The sequence below is a fragment of the Cavia porcellus genome, unplaced genomic scaffold (assembly GCF_034190915.1).
Source record: "Cavia porcellus strain 051 isolate PalLab524CR breed Dunkin Hartley unplaced genomic scaffold, mCavPor4.1 scaffold_12, whole genome shotgun sequence".
NCBI lineage: Eukaryota > Metazoa > Chordata > Mammalia > Rodentia > Caviidae > Cavia > Cavia porcellus.
This window is the reverse complement of record NW_026947495.1, coordinates 57019296-57034702: the sequence shown is the minus strand read 5'-3', so window position 1 is coordinate 57034702 and position 15407 is coordinate 57019296. Positions and strand designations below refer to the sequence as shown.

Below are 15407 nucleotides of genomic sequence, written 5' to 3'. Positions count from 1 at the left end.
TTTTTTGAGACATGATCTCACTGACTTGCTAAGTTGCCCTAGCTGGGTTTAAACTTCCAATTCTCCGGTATCAGCCTCCCAGAGTATTGGGGTTAAGGAGCATGCTGCCATGCCTGGCTACGTAGCAACCTTAAATGAGTTCTTTATAATTATTTTGTTAAATTTAATTGGCTAAAAATTTAAAAGTCAGTGAATACTAGTTTGGGCCTTATTTATTTTAACACTAGGTTTCAACTCAACCAAATTTTGTTATGTGCCAGGTACTGTTCTAAGCACTATTGAGCACTGTACCAGAGAGTTTCATGTACTTTATTTCATTTAAATATATGCTATACTGCACCCTTGTAAGAGGATTAAAGCACGCTTTGTCCTTTTACCCTACAGGAAAGACCTGGACCATGGCCGGCCTCTCCACAAGGCAGCTAAAGCGCTCACAGTAGTGGATGCCAGTTATTCTCTGTGAAAAATTACCACAGACCTCACATAAGCTTGTCAGTAAGTTTCTTTCCACACTTGATCATCATATCTTTCTTTGTCAGGAATGTCGAACAAGATGTGGTATTTTCTTCAGGTTAAAGACCAAGAAAGCGAGCTGATTTTGCCAGCCAGGCCCTGTTACTTGGCCAAGGATGCTTTCCTAAACATGAGCAGGACCTGCTGGCGAAGGCCCAGGTCTCTGAGCCAAGCTACCGCTTGGTTAAAAGGGACACAAGGCTTAGACATAAGCAAGCTGTTAGGAGCTCAAAGCAACAATATTTATTAGCCTCCTAAGAGAAATGTTGGAAGCGCAGGAGAAATGTTCATTGTAAACAGGTGCTGAAGGATAGCACTTCAACAAAAATTAAGCCTTGGGAAAAAGAAAATGTTTCAAACAGTACTGAACACCAAGAATACACTTACTGGTTTTTAAAAGTCTTAATTTTCTTAAACAGAAGGAATGAGAGGAATAAGGTAAAGAAAGCAAAAATGCCTCAAAGAGCTTACATATTTTTGTGTAATATTTAAATTGCAAGTCTATTATATCTTGGTTAGTCCTCCCGATTCCTAGCCCTGAAAGAGTACAATATTTCTCCTCACTGATCAAATAAATATTAACTTTGGAAATGATTAAGAGGCAACGTGGAAATAGAAAGTCTTTCCTCATTTTTAAACTCCTGAGTCTTAAAAATGGTGAAGAAGAGTTTGTGAACATAAAATTCATTTTAGAAAGATTCGTGAAACTAGTCCAAAACAAAAAAAAAAGTGATTTTTAAAGCTCATTTAAGATACTGAGGCAGAGTTTGAGGCATGCATTCATGTCCAACATTCATAAATCCTGGCCTGTTTGAAATGGCCATTTAATAAGGGAACCAAAGAGTCTTTTGACAGCCTTCCAAGAACTGTCTCCTGAACAGCCTTTAGAAGATGATTCCCATACTTTATTGCCAATGACATCTTCAAACATCTTAAGAACTAGAATACTTTCAGGAGGTTTAGTTATGATAAAGTAGGTGGGGAATGTACGCATCTGGCAATCAGAACGCACCATAAATTATCACTGATGGCTGGAGCAGCAGCTCCCCCAGGCAGAAGTGTAATAAGGACACGGCCACCGAGGACCCCTGAGGCCAGGCAGTGAGCCCTGTGGGTTAGATTGAGAGTGTCCCCCAAAGTCTCATGCATTGAGAGGGGGGGATTTTGGGAGGAGACTGGATCAGAGGGGCTGCACAGCTGACTTGATGTTAGGAGGGGGTGGCTGGTCAGAAGAGGCAGTCACTGGGATGTGACCCGGAAAGGTTTACCTCCCTCCCTGGTTCCTTCCTCGTCTGTTTCTGGCCACCATGATGGCAGCAGCTTTCCTTTTCGCCATGCCCTTTCTGCTCTGGAGTCAGTTGACCACAGACTGAAATCGCTAAAAACCATGAGCTCAACTAAATTCTCCCCTTTAAACTGCAGATGTCTCGGCGATGTGTGTCTCAGCAATGAGAAAGTGACTGACACATGCGGTTGTGAAGGGAAAAACAAGAGCAACAGCTCCCTAAAACAGGACGACAGCAGAAGGAAAGGCTCTTATTAAAACCTCTGCTGACTCATAAGCATGTCTGGTAGTGGCCAAATCCCCATGTTATACAAGCAACTAGAATAAGCCAGCTGTGCCAGGAATATGCAAAAATACTCTGATCAACAGAAGAAGAAAGAGGCTCCAGAGATCTCCAGTGAGCCACTGCAGTCAGCTTGGAAAATAGTATATTATTAATTTCTAAACATTAACAATATTTACGTGCCCAGGATCAATTCTACAAACTTCACTGTAAAATTACCCTTTTCTGCTCTAAACAATATAACTGCATGTATATTTAAGTGTATAAGATAGAATGATATTACTGAGTTTTGTTGGATTATTGAACAGAACTGTTTGGTCTCACTGTTTGAATGTCCACTATATAAGCTTTAATTCTGTAACCTGAACAAACATTTCTAAGATGACAATATGTAATCCATTAACTAGTGATTTCCTACTGTTTATTTTTTTTCTGAAATTCTGTATAACTTGTACCTTTTTTCTGCTTTTTTTCTTTTTCTCCTTAAATAAAATTTGAAAAAAAAATTACCCTTTTCCTAGATGCTTTCTACATTGGTGCTAAGTATGTGAAACATCACACAAAGGCACATGCACTTCAACCTTTAAATCTAGCCAGCTATGAAAACGATTGAGATGACAGTCATGTGACTTAAAGCAGTGACAACTCTCTGAGCTCTGTTGGCTCATGGAAAAGACAGGCTACATACACACAGGCAATGTGAAGCAAGTGGATTCTCCACCGACTTTTAGTGTACCAATGTCTTTCTAGAATGAGACTTATGGAAGCCAAGGACAGCTACTCCTGCTTTACTTGGTATCTGTAAGTTCGATGGCATTCCTAACTCTCCCTAAGCAAAGGAGGAACCAATAAAAAGGCAATGAGCTATAAAAGGCGTACTTGGTGGGATAAGGCCAGAGTGGCATATACGTCTAATCTAAGAGTGAATCACAGGGATCCATGGAAAATTTGAGCTCTAATTCACTCCCACACTCCATGGCCTCGGAAAACTAACATAAACTCACTGTGCATAAATTTTCTCAAGTCCAAGAAAAAAGGAAGAATGCTTTACCGTTCTGGGTTATATAAGTATGTGGTGTGATTACCAGGATGAAGGGCTACTCAAAAAGAAAATAAAATGCAAAATAAGCCCTAGCGTGATACCTGCATGCTGCAGATACATCAGTCTGCAAATTTTGACTACAGGAATAAAGCAAGCTCCTTCTCTATAAGACAGAGGAGATCCTCTGGCTCATTATAATGAAAGATCTTTAAATGTCTCCAGGAGGCTGCCCAGATCATATGGTGCAAAGAGTTAGGGAACCACAAATTGTGGATATTGATGAGTCATCTGCCATGCTTAAGGTAGTCTTGAGAGGGACTGTCCACTTCTGAGAATCAGATGATAAACACCACAGTAAGGTCGTAGAGCCACAAAACTCAGGAAAAACAGCTTTTTGTTCACCAAGTAGGCTACTGCTGGTGGACAGTGGAGGGAGCATACTTACGGAAAGGGGAACTCAAGTTTTAGGCCACAGACTTCTAGACGCTTTTCGGCTGCCACTTGCATTTGTAATTTAGTGGATAACTGTCTAACCAAAGATGATACAGGATTGTGCTCCATCATAATGTACAATCTCTTCTGCAAAGGAACTACTGATCCACTCATTCCTTCACTTTAAACTTAGTGACATACCATCAAGATAAATGTACTCTGCTTTCCATGGACTGATTATGCTTTCATCAATTTGCCTGTTGAAATTCTCAGGCCCAGGGTAATAGTATTAGGGGGCAGGGGTTTTTGGAAGGAGACCTCTTGAATGGAATCCGTGGTCTTATCAAGCAGTACCAGAGAGCTGCCTTGTTCCTTCCACCACGTGAGGGCACAGAGAGAAGTCGTCATCCATGAGAAAGTGGGCTTGCACCATACACAGAATCTGTGCACAGCTTGCACTACTTCCCTTCCAGAACTATAAGAAACAGATTTCTGTTGTTTCTAAACTACCCAGTCTCTGGCGTTTGTGACAGCAGGCCAGTTGGACTCAGATTTGGCTTCCTACTATCTGTATCTAGTGAAAAGGGAGAGGCAGGTCACCACATTAGCACACAATATGGTAATTGTGGGAAACTCATAAACTAAATACAGAAAGAGCAGTCAAAAACCTCAAGAGAACAAAAAAAAAAAGGCTTCAGAGAGGTTACTTTTGAGCTAGGCCTTAAATGACAAGGGCAAAATAGGGTATACGGTAGTCACAGACAGACTTTAGGTAAAAACAAAATGAACAGGAAAAAACTGTGGGTGTTTGACTAATGGTGAGATGTTTGCAGCTGAAGTTTACCGAATGTGTTAGAAGTGTATGGTAGTATAGGGGAGGTGGGACTGTCATGCTGTTTACAACCTCAGAGTAGTTTTTAGGCTTGACCTTGAATGTTTTAGCAACTAAACTCCGGTGGCAGGAAGACAAGAACAACTGTTTAGGACAAGGAGCATTTATCAGACTGGGTAAATGCAGAGATGACTTGGTCTAAGCAAATCAGCAACACTAAAGAGGACAAAAGGAGCAGGAACAAGGCACAGAAGAGTTCAAAGAAAAACTTCCTACCACCCATTGACACTGGTTAGAAAGGTTAAGGAGAAAGAACAAAAGGAGCAGATCCTGTCTTCAATTCGGAACATTTTGCATGTTGGGTTATTTCCTTAATCACAAGATGAGGATAAGTAAAAAATAATCTAAACTGCGATTGGAGTTGTTATGAGGATCAAGTAACAAATAATAACAATAAACTAGTACCATTTGTGAATAGAAATGTACAATTATGGATCCAAGGGAAATCTGGGACAAAGAGAAACATCTGGGAGATAATGGCACATGGGTGATGATCGGATGATGTAAGCTCCATCATCCAGAGCGATGTGCAGTACCTAGTAATTTGGGTCTAGAATCTTAGTGGACCTAAAAACACAGAGCAGGAGACATTAAGGTGGAGGACAATGAGACAACTTTGCAAGACTGATTCAAATAGATGAGAATCCTTGAAAAAATGGCATCATAGTAAAACTAAGCAATAAGCAGCCAAAAGTACCAAGTCTCTCCAGAGGCTGATAGGGTGGAAGCCAGAATGTGTAGAGTTAGCACTCAGGAGGTCACGGATACTCAACAAAAGCAATTATAGTGGAGGAACCAAGAACATAGTTCACTTAGAGATGTTGCATTTTTGAGACTTATTTTGACAGTACATAACCCTTAATTGGAAAATTCACTCTACACGGATGAAACACTAAGACTTTTCTCTCTCCTAGGAACTACAAATAAAATTCTTCTTCTCACTTAGTCTGGACAATGAGGGGACTTGGAAACCAGATGGAGAGCAAATTACTACCACTGGGATTCACTGCCCTATTTTTCTCATCAAGAAAAGAACACTGGGTTGTTTGGAAAGAGTGAAGGGACAATAGAAACAAAATACCAAACGGCACAAACATACAGGGCTTTCTGTAGTAATAATGTAAGTTGTGCTAACCCAGTGCTGCCAGGAAAACCGAGGTGAGTGCCCAGGAGACGCTACACCCACCTGCCAAGGGCCGTTAATGACATGTTTGCAAGCACTTTATGACATAACCACTCTTACCTTCCTTTTGATATCAGTGAACTGGGAAAACATTAAAGACCAATAAAATGATAGCTCCAGGATGTAATAGTAGTGAAGGTCAGTGGTGAGAGGCTGAGGATGTAAGAGAGAGAGAAAAAAAAATTAATAGTTAATCAGGAATCCAATTTATGTATCAATGTTCTCAAACTCAACGCTGAAAAGTAACACAATATTCTGCCGCACAAATGTAGTTCCTGCCCCATTCTCTGTATAGATAATGGAGCTTTCAAGGATGCCTTTAATCCACAGCTCAGTAACATTCTTTTCATTTCATTTCAAACCCATAAAGCATTAATCAGCATGAACATTTGGGACTCAATTCAATATCCAGTTTAACAGTAACATTTATGGTTGTTTGACTTGCGTATCTGCAAGATTCTTTAGCTAACCTGAAAAAATTTCTGTTGCACACACAGTAAGTATAACCCTGGACCATTGCTGAAAATGCAGGGATAGGGAGGTAGTAATAAAGTTGGAGTATTACGTGGGTCACAGAGGCATGAATCAGAAAGCTTTCTTCTCATTAGAAAATGTTCAGTACATTACAAATATAAAAAGAATTACTCTGAATTATTTATCAAAAGATCAGAGGGATACAAAAGCTGCTAAGACACAGCAGACTAGACACCCAGTCAGGAAATTTAGGATCAAGGCCCAGCTCCAGGGCTTTGTATGTAAAAAACTGGCCCTTAGTTTACTTATATGTAAAAGGGGGGGGGGTACCTCCTTTAACTCCTTCAGTACTTCAGAGGGATGAAACTATTTTCCGTATCAATACATAGAAACAAAAGAGCAGAGAACGGGTCAAGAAAATGTGGTATTTATACACAATGGAGTACTCCTGTGCTACAGAGGATAAATTTGAGCCATTTGTAGAAAAATGGATGCATCCTGAAACCATAATGTTAAGTGAAATAAATCAGACACACAAGCTTAAATAGTACATGGTTTCTCTTATATGAGAAACTCAAAACAGAAAGAAATAAATAAAAGAGAGATAATAAGTAATAAGCCCTTTTACAAAAAGGAAAGGGACAGGGGCTGGGGATTTAGCTCAGTGGCATAAGCGCCTGCCTTGCAAGCAGGCAGTCGTGAGTTCAATCCCTGGTACTGATAAAAAGAAAAAAGACAAAAAAAAAAAAAAAAAAAAAAAAAAAAAAAAGGAAAGGGACCCAGAGTTGGAGGGCAGGGGTAAGGGAGGAGGTGAAAAAAAAAAATGAAGAAGTGTTATTTACATATATCAACTCCCCATGAGGAATGTGATCACCATGTACTACAAGTAGGGTTTGTTTTGTTTTGGTTTGTTTTTTTGGGGGGTACCAGACATTGAACTCACAACCTCACATTTGCCAGGCAGGCATTTATGCCTCTGAGCTAAATTTCCGCCTGCAAATAGGTATCGATAAAAAAGGTTTTCAAAAAACCAAAATAGCTTTTAAATATTTTTGATGAGTTGTATTTAACTACTGTATTATGTTACTACAAAATGTATTACTTTACCAAAATGAATTTAAAAAACCTTTGAATAAAAAGACTTTCAGGGTCTCCACGCAAACATGCCCAAACCTCTGTGCATGCAATTTATTACAAACAGTAAATGAACTCTGACATGTTCTGACACCAACAGCATCATCATGAATGCAAAGCTGGCACTCAACTAGCTACTCTAAGCACAGGCATTAAGGGAGACAACTGTTCTGCTCAGATTTTTTACAACAGAGTGCATGAGGGGGCAGGGTATTCTAACCAGCAGTCATAAGCTCTATGTGCCAATGAACATTACTTTGATCTGACCAAAATGTGTATGCTGAAGCCCAATGTCCAATGTGACAAAATTTGGAGGTGAGGTCTTTGGGAGGCAATCAGGTCCTGAGAGTGGAAATCTCATGTGCAGGGCATGATTTCTTCTTATGGTATTTGCTGATGACAGCCTGCGCTAAGATCTCAGGCTAGTGTCAGTGTTTTCATCAATCTCAGCATCACCTCAGAAAGAAGGTATTCCCCTTGGCACCGCCCTTTTAAAACTAGAAGGCATTAGTAATGAAGGACACGTATTCAGAGCAGATGTTGGAAATGATGAGGTCTGAGACCCACAGCCCTAGCTTCAATACCCTTTGAACAAAGGCAAAGTTGAGATTCTCATACTGCTGGCACCATAACATGGGAAAATGCCCCAAAGGAGCTAGGAAGACAAGCTGAAGCACATCTACAAACTGCAGTTTACAGGAGAGCATCTCATTATAATTAGCACATTCACAGATTGCTCTGCAATTGACACAGCTTATTCACATCTTAACGTCTTTGATTCTCTTAAAAACTCTATAAAAATCAGTACTCTCATTCTGGATCTAGATTATACAGTTGACAGGAAATTGCTGTTAGTTCATTCAGCTAGCGAGACCTGTAACAACACATTAGGGCTTCCCACCCAACTTGTGCTCTTTACAGCAGACTGCACAAGGTCACTGAGTGCAATCCCATATTATCTTAATCTTACAATCACAGATGTAAATATATAAAATCGTTACATAGGTAATAAATACGAGACCCATGCTCACACAAAAGAACCAAAGTGTCCTTAATGGAAATGAGGTAGACTACTACTTTTTCATCAAAAAAATCTGTTCAATTACTTATGTGAGTTATGTGCCAGGGACACAATAAACATGTTTCATGAGCATGCTCAATCTTTGAAGGAGTTTTTAAGGCTTGAGATTGATTTCAAACTGCAATCTACTACATGTATTTATTTACATGGATAAGATTACATGCCAAGTGCTCTAACTGCATACACAGGAATTACATGATGCTTAACTCCCTCATGCACGAAGAAAGCCATTAGGTTTTTATTAATATGTGGCAGTTGTCAAGGTGACCACTGTTCCCGCAGGAGACCACTAAGTTGTGCTAGATTTTGACAAGTTTATGCTTAATTATTCAGCAGTAAGTGATAACTTATCAGTGAAAGAAAATCTTTACCTAAACCCCTACATATTGTATCTTTCCTTCCAAACGAATATTTCCCATTTTTAAACACAACTGTGTCTACCAGACCCTCAAACTTTCATCTTTCAGTCCACAGTGCTGCCTGTGAAATGGTCCACAGCATACTTTGAAAGCCCATGGCCTTTGCAACTCTTTTTGTCAGAAATAAGCAATTTCTCAGCTCCAGCTGTAAATGTGAAAGTTATCTGGACTATATTATACCTAATAAGAACAGTAGGGATTGCATTTCACATGGCATCTGTCTCAGTTTCCTTCAGGTTGCAGAATTCAGCTCATAAATACAGTGCATTATAGCAGCTGCCACACCTACGCTCAAGTTCAAATTTCTGGAAGCTTTTGATGTCCCTTATAAATAGAAATTAAGAGATATGGTTTCTACTACCCAGCATACCATTACAGAATTCAAAGAGAGACTTAAATGACAATGTTCCAAGTATTTACAGGAGTAAAATAGCAGTTGGGCCTAAGAATCACAACTATGTAAAATAAATGATGGGTTTCAACCTTGCTTCAGTCCCTATCAGACATCCCCAGAATGCTCAGTTGTCTTTAATCATGTCATGTTGCTTATATAATTTTTTCCTAATCTGTATAAATTACTTGAAAGTGATAGAAGTGTAAACTAGAAGCTCATTTCAATACGTCCTTAGCCTTGAACTTGCCCGAGGAGTATGTGATACCAGTGCTGACCTCCAGGTGCGACTCTGTGTGAAGCAAGCTGATTCCATTAAGTGCTCACCAGAAAGTCCGAATGCCTCTAAAAAGATAACACCAAAGGAGTTCCCAGCTCAAAATATCCAAATTGATTATTCTAGTGTATGTCTTTTTCATCTTGCCACCAAAATATCTAGTCGTGCTTGCTTCTCTTTGTATCATATCTCAACTGAACTAGACTTTCTCAGCCAGAATTTAAGAAAGGCCCCAGCATATACCATTATGGATAGGTGCAAAGGCATGCCTATGGGCAAGGATCCAAAATCCTCCTTTTTTTGGGATATGATTTCATCGCATGTGCAGTGATTCTATGTGTAATGGTATGATCCTACTTCTCTGTACTAAAGGAAATGGGGCTTGATTTATTATGTAGCTGTTCCTAAGCTACAAGAGAATCAAACTCAACATGCCTGCTCCAGCTCCACCCCGAGCTCTCCCACTTGCTGTGGGACAGGTCTGTGCTGCCACCAGGCCTGGGGACTTCCCTCAGGAAGTAGAAGCAGGTCAGCTGTTGTGAAGAGGAATTATACACAATGAATTGATTGCATCCTATTCTGCAGCAAATGCATTCTCCAAATTTATTTTCTCTGCAGAGACAACAGTGCTTTGGTTTTGAATGTCACTAAGAACATATCAACTATTGTCCCCACTAGGTTCTGTTCAGCATTGATGAAAAGGCAAGAGGCTGTCACAACCTGCTGAGTCCTTCCTGAAACCATGAACTTGATGTAAGAAAGCTAGTCTACACTGCAAAAACCCAGAAGGGAAGGACTTCTTACCTGATAGGGGTAGTTGTACCAGCAGTGCCTTGTATTCCACAACCAGGGGGTCTAAAAAAAAGCACAAAGAAATATGTTTTACATGTTTTGGGATATTAAGATGATAAGAGATGTTTATGACACGTTCTTGGAATTTCAATAATTTACCTGTGTGAGAATCGAAGGATCTGAAAACAACTACTTATTGGACATTAAAGCAACTAGTATCCTCCAACTGACACTGTAAATGCTCATCTTCTAAGCACTTTTCCCTCGATGTTTTCAAAGAATTATTACCCATACTTTGACGGGATTTACATGTACTTCTGACTTCACTAGGACAACTCAGACTAACCCACAATAGCACATCCGTCTGTGGTCAAGGTCTTTTACGACAAAGCAATCATTTCTAATTTTATAGCAATTACTTGACTTCCACAGTTGTATAATTAGAACATCTAAGTGTACACCACAGAGACTCTAAATATTTGTAATAACCAGAAATGGCTTGGTATGAATTTAAACAGACAGCTGGACCATCCAGTAATGTAAGTATATACTTTTTTGTATTTTCATATTAATTTTATCATCTCATTGAGAGCCACCAGCCTTTTCTGGTATACACATATATTTAATGGTATATCTATATATTTCTTATATATAATCTTCTAACATTCTCATCAGACCTGTATCACAGGAATTAGGATAACTAGTTTTAAGGAGTTAACATTTGTTGAGTCCTTTCTGTGTCTGATATATTTTTAAAGGGTCTTATACTTTTTACAGGATTAACTCATTTCATTCTTACAATAAATAAAAGTGTTTGTCTTGCTATCTACATAGGTATATGCAAGGCTACTGGTCTGCAAATAAATTTCAGGTTAAACAGCTCAGCAGTGTCCCAGTTGCAAATCAAACTCAAGACTGTCAGGTCTCACAGTGAAAGGCAGCGGCCGTACGCCCTGTCTCGGAATCTGGTACAACTGCACCATACTTTCTCGTAGAAACCAGGCCAAAGTAAAAAGCCATCCAGTGCCCTAACCCTAAAAATGTTCCCAGGTAGTTACATTTCCCCTTCCCTCAAGCACTATCCATTTCCTCCTTTTCTGAGATTTTTTGTTACTGTTGTTCTGGGCCTGAGTTTTGCCACTTGCTCTCTGTTCCAATCTGTCTGTATCATGTAATCTCGCTGCACTTAACTTTCTATCTGTCTGTCTGTCTCCTCCATTTCTCTCATCTACACCATTCATGTTTATTACTGATCTCACAGAGAAAATATAAGGATCCAGGGAAATAGGGCACATAATGATAACTGTGGAAACCTGGTTTAATACGTTATGGTATTTTTGTGGTTATATAAACCATACATGCCTGTTAAAGAAGATAGAGAAGACAGAGAAAATAAATAAAAATAATTTAAATTCTCATCAACACGAGCATTTTGAAATATAGCTATTTTTGGTTTTCCCCATATGTAACACAAATCTGTCTGTCTGTATGTCTATCTATCTAATCTATCTTCTAATCCTGGGATTGAACCGAGAGTTTTGAACTGAGCTAAATCTCCAGCCCCTCTTTTTTAGTTTCTTTTTAAAATTAGTATATATTTACATACATAATAATCAGATTTATCTTGGGAAACTGAAACATACATGCACATCTTAAATCATTTTTACTTTTTCTTTCCCTCTCCACCCCCCACCCATAAAACTTTTTTTTAGACATGTCATTAAATGGCCTATGCTGGGCCATTTAAGGTGATCCTTCTGTCTCAGCCTTCCAGAGTGCTGGGGTTATAGATATTAGATTTATTTTTAAATTCACACATGTTTTTAAAGTGTGAGCACAAACCAAAATTGATTTTAAAGTATAAAAAATACTGTTGGTCAATACCTTTCTCTCTGATAAAGTTGTGTAACTCCACAATTAACTATAAGCCTCTAAAGGAGAAGTACGTTACATGCACATTTATCCCCCCAGTATGAATGCTCAAATTAACAGTTCAGCATTTATGTTCTGATTGTTAATGAAAAGGAGAAGACAGGATTAAGATGAGACCTAGAACAAGCCCAGTAGTACTTTTCTAATGCCGCAGTCTCAAGCCCACAGGGACATGAGTGTTCTTGCCACTAAAGATGCAATGACAATCTCCTGCTATTCTTTCCAGTCACAGGCAGGACAGTCAAGGTATGACTCCCAAAGAATTAGAAAGGTCCATATTCAGAGCTTCCCTTCCCCTGTGAGCTTCTTGGCTACTGGTTTTCTTCTAAAACGCAAGCTTCACTCTGTGCACATCAGAGGGCATCAGCTAACCCTAAGGCCTCTGTGGGGCTGCTCCCTGGGCAGCCTGCACCAGCGGTCTGTCTTGAGGCTCCTGCCACATGAAGCAAGGCCAAAGCTTTGGCACTGTGAATCTTGCAGAGCTACCAGGGCCCTGTTTAGATCAAAAGCTTTTTTTGCCAAACATGTTAATAGTAAGTTGCTTTATATATGTGCCCAATCTCTGACAATGCCAGATATTAATACAAACCTCTATATGTACCATACATTTTTCTAGGGTCTCATGCCCCCTCAAAACCTGTGACATAGGTACAGTAATATTGTTCCTAATTTACAGACAAGAATAGAAGTCTGTGAGAAGGTGATTTTCCAGATTTGTTCTAAGATTCAGCATCTCTCTAATCTGAAAATTCAAAATCTGAAGTGTTTCAAATTCCAAACTTGTGGCACAGATCCATAATCCTAGCATTTAGGAGGCTGAGCAGGAGGACCACTGTGAGTTCAATGCCAGCCTGTACTACACAGTGAGACTTTGTCTCAAAAAAAAAAAAAATCCAAAACTTACTAAAAAGTGTTCACCCAAAAAAGTCTATGCAAATATTCCAAAATTTAAAAGTCTGAACATTCATCTTGTAGTTTAACACTGATAAATTTGCAACTTACTCAGTAATAGTACATATAAATATTTGAATCTGAATTGATCCCGTGAAATTCATTTATCCATTTTTACTGATAAAAATTTTCCTTTTTAAAGAATTATTTCCACATTTTCTTGATGTTGAAATCTATATATTCCATCATACAAATTAAATAATAATAAAACAACTAACATAAAATAGTGATGGTAATTAAAAACACATTGAAAACCCTCCATTTAGAAGGGTAGATAGAGCATTCCCATAAATGTTAATTTAAAAAAATGTGTATGCCAACTGAAGCACATTTTCCAGGAACGGAGTGCTTTTACACATGGCATTACAATAGAAAGAAATGTTATCAAGGTTGTAAAGTCTAAAAACCCAAAGATTCTTAACTTCTTGCTTTGATAACTTATGAGATGTTTTATTTGTCCTTGCTTCTACATAAGATAGAATGTTATAAAGCACTTTACAGATTAAAAAATATATATATCTGTAAATATATAAAAAATATGCAAATTCTTATTTAATTCTCACAACTTGTAACTATCAGATGCCTTAAAGGATTTACAAAGTACACCGCAGCCCAGAGCTTATCAACATGTTAAGATGCAGGCTGTGATTCAGAATCTGTGGCCCAGCAAGAGGAGGAGGAATCATGTGTATCTAAAGCCTCCTCACGTTGCTGATCCTATTTGACCGTGGACTATACTTTGCCAGTAGTAAAGTGTTAAGGAAAGTAAGATGGGTAGTTCCCTCTTTCTTATACTTGCCACACACAAAGTGCCTTGGCAAACATTTCTGATGTTTCACAATTCATCCTGAGTGAATTATTTCTAATCTTTATAGTAACCATCGGAGGCAGACTAACCATTGCTAGTAAAGTAACAGTTAAAGATAATGCTTGGCACCCAAACCTCCCTATCTGATATAATTATATACCTATTCTCTGATGTGGGCAGAATTTACGTGAAACTTTGGGATGCTGCCTCTAAGTGAATGCGAGGAAGTTTACCTCATTGCTTTTACCTCCGGCTCTGAGATGGACGTTTCGGTTGAGTCTGATGTCAGGGTTCCCCTGTCAGCCCTAGTTTGCTTACTTCTGGACTGGATGTATAAGACAAATAAATTCCTATCATTTCACCTGTATTTACGCTAATAAACAGATATTATCATATCGTAGCGGGTATTCTAATATATACATGAAGGTAAATATCAATGGTTTTATAGGTAAAGAAACAGTATCATAGGAGTAACATATAAGTAGAGAAGGTGGCATTCAAACCTAGGCCACCCAGCTCCTGCAATTATTACCTTCCCCTGATTCTCTGCATGCACAAAGAAAAGGTAATGAAAGAAAACTGTCATGGGCCTTTGGAACTAATTCCCTATTTTCATGTAATGAAAATTTTATTGCTAAAAACACTGAGTACCAGTTTAAGAAAAGGACCTCAAGATCCAGTTTAATCTACAACAGAGCAATCCAAGCAGTCTACTTGTCAGATGGGTAACCAGATCTCTTACTATTAAGGAGCTCTGTATTGTCAATCACTTGTAAGACTCCTCATGTTTATTTCCTGCATTATTTTCTTGGCTAAAAGATACTGTGTCAATTTTCATTTCTTTCCATTTCTCTGTCTCTGTCTCTCTGTCTCTCTGTCTGTGTCTCCGTCTCTCTCTGCATCTACTATGGGCTGAACTGTGTTCCCTCTAAATGCATATGTTCATATGGCCTCCAATGTGGCTGTTTTTGACAATCCATGAGAAGGTAATTAAGGTTAAGTAAGGTCATACTGGTGGGCCCCTGAATCAACAGAGTTGGTTGCTGCATAAGAAGAGAATTATGTTTTTCTCCCTCCATGCATAAGCTCAGAGGAAGGAACATGGGAGGACAGCATCCACGTACTTCTGAGTCCCATCCACATACCAGAAAAAAGTAACTTCACCGAACACTAATCCTGATCACACTGGAATTTCCAGCTTTAAACGATGAAAATGACTTTCTATTGTTTAACCCAGTGAGTCTGTGGCGTTTAGTTATAGCAGCCTGAGCTGACTAGCACAGATTCCTAACTGAGTCTTCATAGATGGTGCTTCACAGCTATTAAAGTACACATCAACTAATTTCAATTAAAGATGACTTATAAAATATTTGAATAAGACTAGGGCCACATCAGAGCAGGTAAGAAATTACCTCTAACACTAAATTTAAACCACAATGTACAAGGGAGTTTTTCTTTCTGTTATGCACATCTGCCCTCTGACACAGCACTTGTGACACAAATCTGTAGCAAGCACAT

The 15407-nt window shown here is 38.9% G+C and overlaps 1 protein-coding gene across 3 annotated transcripts in view; it reads right to left on the bottom strand.

Moving 5' to 3' along the window:
- Nucleotides 1-15407, bottom strand: part of Cers6 (ceramide synthase 6) — a 267795-nt gene that overhangs the window by 54239 nt on the left and 198149 nt on the right. For all 3 annotated transcript variants that reach the window (XM_063259221.1, XM_003478656.5, XM_003478655.5), the window contains exons 5-6: nucleotides 10211-10261; nucleotides 5691-5783 (exon numbers count right to left, since the gene is read on the bottom strand). In XM_063259221.1, the coding sequence (XP_063115291.1) occupies nucleotides 5691-5783; nucleotides 10211-10261 (144 nt within the window). The remainder of the gene's footprint in view (nucleotides 1-5690; nucleotides 5784-10210; nucleotides 10262-15407) is intronic.